Below are 5,952 nucleotides of genomic sequence, written 5' to 3'. Positions count from 1 at the left end.
ATTAATTGATGAAGTAATTAAATCACTACACACTGAAAGAAAAGAAATTCTGCTATTGATATACTTTTACGTCACAATGTACCGTATATAGAACATATATATACTTTTGGACCAAGCAATGTATAATAATAATAATAATAATAATAATAATAATAATAATAATAATAATAATCGAAACAATATCCAAGCCAGATAATCGCGAGCGACTGTTGCAAGTCACAGTCTTTTTTGTACCGATCGTTGTTTCTGTAATAAAACTTAAACTATATCCTAATATTGATTATAAGTGTGAGCTAATGAACCATGCAAACGAAATACACATTTTACGCATGTAATTGCCAATAGTGCATTAAAATATTGGAAAGGTAAGAACGCATTTTAGAGACGTGTATTTCACGTATGAGAACTGTAATTATTCATTGCTGCTAACTGTACAATGTTTAATACTCAATGCGACAGATTATTTCATAGCATAATAATGTATAATTGCAGATATTATAATGCTAGATGCAAAACGATGCACCATTATAAAATACTGCTACAATAAATGTCAAATTTCGAGCTGCATTTTTTTTACCTTTTAATAAATATCTTTTTTTTTAGTCTGAGAGATTTTCACGATTCTGTTCTTCTTTACTCTTTTTTCTTTTCTCTCCTCAACAAACCAACCTATAGGATATGTATCTTCCTGCGGTTTCTGATGATCTGATTATTTTAACAACTTGTCCACGTTTCAAACCAAAATATCGTGCCACTGGATCGCCAGCTTGTATTCGCATCAGCTGATTTTCCTTTAGCTTATATCTTGTCAATAGTTCCTCTTTCTCATCCGGAGTTAAGACAATGTGCTCAGGTACCAATTCGTGTTCGGTAATATTTATCAGTAATTCAGATTCCAGAAACTGTTCCAGTATATATTTTGGTGCCATATCTACTAGCGATTGCTTAGCAGATGGTGTCATGCCTTGCTGGACAACAATTATTGCTCTGTAATAATCAATAACATCTTGTAATCTCTTAAAATATTAAGATGAATAAATTAATATGAATAAATTATTTATATATCTAATAATGAAATAAAATCTAAAATTTATATATATAATATTAACAGCAATAATTATTTAAAGAATATTGAATCACAATACTCTTTTTGTGAAGATATAATGTTAAATTATATAAAAATGAAATGTAAGTGAATTGTTATATATATAATTCTCTATTTGAGAATAGTAGTTGACTAGTAGTAGTTGATGAGTCTCAAATATAATATTAATTTCATGTATGTCTCAATTTTAAAGCCTTGTGTTCATAATATTAGAAATCCGAGATCTTGAATGAAGAAAGAATCAATCACATTGATTACATGACTGAATTGTTCAAACATGATTTGTTTATCATTTCTTTTTTTTGAAATCTCGGAGCAATTTCTAGCATCGACATAAGGCTTGTCGAATATAAAAATAAAAATTGTGTGTGAGTAAAGTATAAGATAAATCTTAATCAATTTTATGTAAGAATCAACATTTCTATTATATAAAATATATTAATTATATAAAATATATTATATAAAAATAAATTATATAAATATATTATATAAATATATATTATATATTATATATTATAAATATATATTATAAATATATTATATATTGAGTGCAAGCATGGCGTAGCAGATAGCGCACGAGACCGCTATGCCAGAGATTCCAGGAAGAACGGAAAAATTTTTCAAACATGTATAGCTCCTCTCGGAAGGCAATGGCAAACCATCAATTTCTCTAATAAAATGTCGTCGTTCAAAATCGATGTTAAACTGTAGGTCCCATATGACATGTACTGCATACAACCAGCGTACTACAGGCATATAAGTCACTATGCTCGGCTACGAGCAATAGGACTGAGGAGGATATAAAATATTGTAATATGAAAAATAACCTATGGATCTTCTCTTCTTGCATGCGCTGGCAATATGTCTTGATGGTTTTGATGCCGATTTTTGGTTCATCTGGGAAGAAAACGAACAACTGATCCGTAGGATCATCGTTATGCGCCACAAGAACAATAAGATCACTCCTAGCCGGCCTTTTCTCACTAGGCTTATCTCCAAACTGTTCCTTGAATAGTTCTAACGTCTGATCCAATTCATCTTGCGTGACAAGATAACCTCTGTCATGGCATAGCTGCATCACGGTTTTTCTGATGCGCCACAATTTATATGTTTCATCCTCATCATCCATATTTTACGTAAAAGTACAGAAAACCTTCAAACTTTACTTTTTATATTAATCAACAAAGCTCGGAGAGTTAAATATTACTTGGTTGTTTAAATAACAAACCTAAACCTAAACTTACCACGAGGGAGACGCCAAACCGTTAACAAATTTTCGAGATTAGAGATGTAGACTGCGGTCAAAGTCTCACTACAAATGCTTTGGTTGACTAATTAAAAAAAAGAATTTTACAAATTGACCAATCAAAAAATTGCTTTAAAGCATTTGTAGCATCGCATTAACCATACTCGTAAATGATGTAAATTCTTGAGAGCTAGCTGGAGTCATTAGAGGATGCCATTTTGGAGTTCTTGGCTGTGATTGGTCATTTATAAGGTCTGTTCTTTTTTAAAAAGGGAGCAGCGCAGTTACACGCCATGCAATTATTGGAAGGATCTCGATTGACCACATCTGATTGGACATCACCAATCACAGCAGGATATTTAGGAGCTTTCTAGTCTAAAACTCTATGAATGGCTCATGTCCAATCAGATGCCATCCCAGTTTAATTAACCACATCAGCTGACAAAAATAAAAGATTTTTTTATACATGCTGAGTTATATGTTAAAAGGATAAAAATATCCTTTAAGAAATTGACTTTTTTTCTTTCAGAGTAAAATATCGCCAAAACTATAAGAGATATAGAAAAAAAATTTTAAATAAAAGTTAAATGGTTTTAAGAATATTTTATAATTATAATTTAAAACAAATTTTTTAAATTTATTTTTAAAAAAAATTTTCCATTAAAATAAATTTCTTTGTAATAATTATTATAAAGTACTCTTGAAATATTCTTGAAATTCAATTTTTATTTATATTTCTTTCTATCTCTCATAGTTTCGAAGATATTCAAAATTTTTAATTTTTTCAAAGAGAAATTTTCACTCTCTTAACACGTGCAATATGCATAAAAGAAAAACATATTTCTTATTACTGTCCATATGACCAATATATCCAAAACTAAAATCAAAGGGATCAATTGGTTATATTCTCTTGTGAGATGTGTCTGGGACCCTTTTTAATCGAGCGCCATTCTTCAGTTTTGCGAGTCCGCCATAAAAGCCGTGAAAAGCTTATGAAGGAGCTCAGGGCGAACGGTTGCCTAGGTACCGTAGGTGAACGAGTGTGTTTGGCGTAAACAAAGCTGGTTTGTCAGCGATTTGTGGCTGCGCATCTTTGATTATCGCCTGATAAACTGATTTCGTGCAAAATGACATCACTCGACTTGCGACAACAGAAGCTGGAACAACAGGTGCGATCTTATGCATAGTAGATGGACCGAGACTTTTAATTTGCCGTACGTAAATTTCGGAGCATGTAACTTTGTGCTTCTCGTACGATGTAACTACTTATTTTACTTGGAAAATTGTCACTTGCAATATTCTCAAAAGATCGATTTATCCGAGAAATTTATCGGAGAAATCCGAAAGAAATTAGCCTCTGATGATGTATTGTATTAAATATGCAAGCACCAGAAACACAAATTCAAGCTATATCTCTCTGTTTGGATGAATAATTAATGAATGCTTGAGCTTGTAACATGATATTTATCGGCTAATAATAGGCAACTTTAGTTCTTTCCTATTTATGGGAGTAAGGCCACAGTATTAGTAAACATTATACTAATACTGAAATATCATGTAATATTTAATTCTTCAGAGCTGATCACAATATTCATTCTCCTTTATATGAAAAATATATATCCCTGATGAAAAACGACAATAATTAGGCTCTGTGGAGTGATGACAGGTGATGCTTATCCGAAATAAATGAAATATTTTATGAACTTAAAATTATTGAAAATTAGCATTATTTTATTGCAAATCATGAATAATTATTGCAAATCATGAATTTAATTTATTATTCGGACAAATATTTTTTAAATGAGTTAATAGATTTTTATCTGTAGTTTTTGAATTAATAAATGACACTTTGTTATAATTTTTTTACATTGTCTATTAATTGATGTAGAGGCAATTGATTGCACAGAAGATGAAACAGAAGAGACAAACTGGCGCTAGTGGAATGGTACAAGCATCCAATGTATCTAGTGCACAGCTTACAAGTCATTCGAATAAATGGATGAATCCAAACAAGGAACTTCATGGTAATAAAATAGAATAATTCTATAATTAATAAATGTCAATAACTAATACAATTGTAATTCAGCATAATATTATAGATTTATAATATTGTGTATTTAGATGTATAATATTTATAATATATAATTTATAATATATGTGACACATATAATATCGTATATGTAATTTATACAATATTTTATTTATAAATCACAAGAGTGCTTAATAAAGGTATTTTAATATATTTGCAGCATATGATGGTCCATTACAATATGCTATGTTTCAAGCAACTACTGAAATGGGACCTTATACAGAAGATATAAGAAAAACCAGTGAAGAGACAATTAATGGTAAATTCGTTATTTTTAAAAGTAAAATATATATTTATATATGTATGTACTATTAGAAAAATAGTAAATGTCTTCCAGTATTTTATGAACACTATATCACTAATACAAAAATAATTTGAGATATTATTTTTTTGGTTCAATTATAATTATACATATAATTTTATTTGTTTAAAATTAATTACACTAATATTTAAGTATTAATATTTAAATATTTTTTGTGCAGTGGTCAACGATAGAAGCTTATATGAAGGTTCCCAAAGCACTGATTGTGCTGATGAGGAATCGTCACCTATAGATTTACATTCGCCTTCAGAATCTCTGCCATGTTCTTCACCACTTCGAGTGGCTCCTTCGGAAGGAGCTAATACTCTTATTAGAGATAACAATTCTTCCGTAAGTATCATATATATATATATTTTAATTATATATGTTTTGTTATATAAATATTTTATTTGTGATTTACGAATATTAAACAATAATTACTGCCTTGATATTATTTCATAGAGTCCAGAATTAGAAGGGAACGTAGAAGGCAATATAGAACAGTTTGTATTACAACCCGCAAATAAAAAAAATGCATTACAAGTGTAGAATAACACGCGATCGAAAAGGTATGGACCGTGGACTTTATCCGACTTATTTCTTGCATCTAGAGCGTGATTACGGGAAAAAGGTATGTTTGTATTCGTATTTAATTTCACAGTTCGTTTTCTACAAGACAGTATGCATTTACAGATTTTCCTACTGGCTGGCCGAAAAAGAAAAAAAAGCGCAACGAGCAATTACTTGATTTCAACTGATCCCACAGATCTCTCGAGAGGAGGAGAATCTTATGTCGGTAAACTCCGATCGAATCTTCTGGGAACACAATTCACAATTTATGACAACGGATACTCGTTGATGAAGGACGATAAACGTGACGAGCGTTTCAATCCACGACAGGAATTAGCCGCGGTGGTGTATGATACAAACGTTTTAGGTTTTAAAGGTCCTCGTAAAATGACAGTTATTATACCGGGTATGACGCCCGATCAAAAACGAGTGGAGATATCCCCGCGAGTTGAATCAGAAACTTTGCTTGGTAATAATAATTGTAATATTAATATAATATATAAGTTGATAAATATATTTTACAATTATGTGCTTGTAAAAGTGTTCTGTGAAATGAAGTAATTTATATTTTATACATATTAAAATTTAAAATTATATGATTGTATAATTATTCAAAATTACTAACAAAAATTACATATATA

General features: G+C 30.2%; 2 protein-coding genes across 2 annotated transcripts in view; one reads left to right on the top strand and one right to left on the bottom strand.

Moving 5' to 3' along the window:
- Window positions 1-605: 605 nt before the first annotated feature.
- On the bottom strand, window positions 606-2,440 carry LOC105619052 (DNA-directed RNA polymerases I, II, and III subunit RPABC1). The gene is made up of 3 exons (XM_012200580.1): window positions 2,350-2,440; window positions 1,933-2,265; window positions 606-987 (listed from the first exon to the last, which is right to left on the bottom strand). The coding sequence occupies exons 2-3, from the start codon at window positions 2,232-2,234 to the stop codon at window positions 657-659; spliced, it is 633 nt and encodes a 210-aa protein (XP_012055970.1). The 5' UTR covers window positions 2,235-2,265; window positions 2,350-2,440; the 3' UTR covers window positions 606-656.
- Window positions 2,441-3,478: 1,038 nt separating this feature from the next.
- LOC105619050 (protein king tubby) overlaps window positions 3,479-5,952 on the top strand; it is a 5,782-nt gene continuing 3,308 nt past the window's right edge. The window contains 7 exon segments of the mRNA XM_012200579.1: window positions 3,479-3,520; window positions 4,240-4,375; window positions 4,601-4,699; window positions 4,923-5,092; window positions 5,204-5,266; window positions 5,268-5,372; window positions 5,435-5,780. Coding sequence (XP_012055969.1) covers window positions 3,479-3,520; window positions 4,240-4,375; window positions 4,601-4,699; window positions 4,923-5,092; window positions 5,204-5,266; window positions 5,268-5,372; window positions 5,435-5,780 — 961 coding nt within the window.

This window comes from Atta cephalotes (assembly GCF_000143395.1).
Source record: "Atta cephalotes unplaced genomic scaffold scaffold00019, whole genome shotgun sequence".
In the NCBI taxonomy this organism is placed as follows: domain Eukaryota; kingdom Metazoa; phylum Arthropoda; class Insecta; order Hymenoptera; family Formicidae; genus Atta; species Atta cephalotes.
Note: the sequence above shows the minus strand (reverse complement) of the source record. Positions and strands in the feature narration are given on the sequence as shown.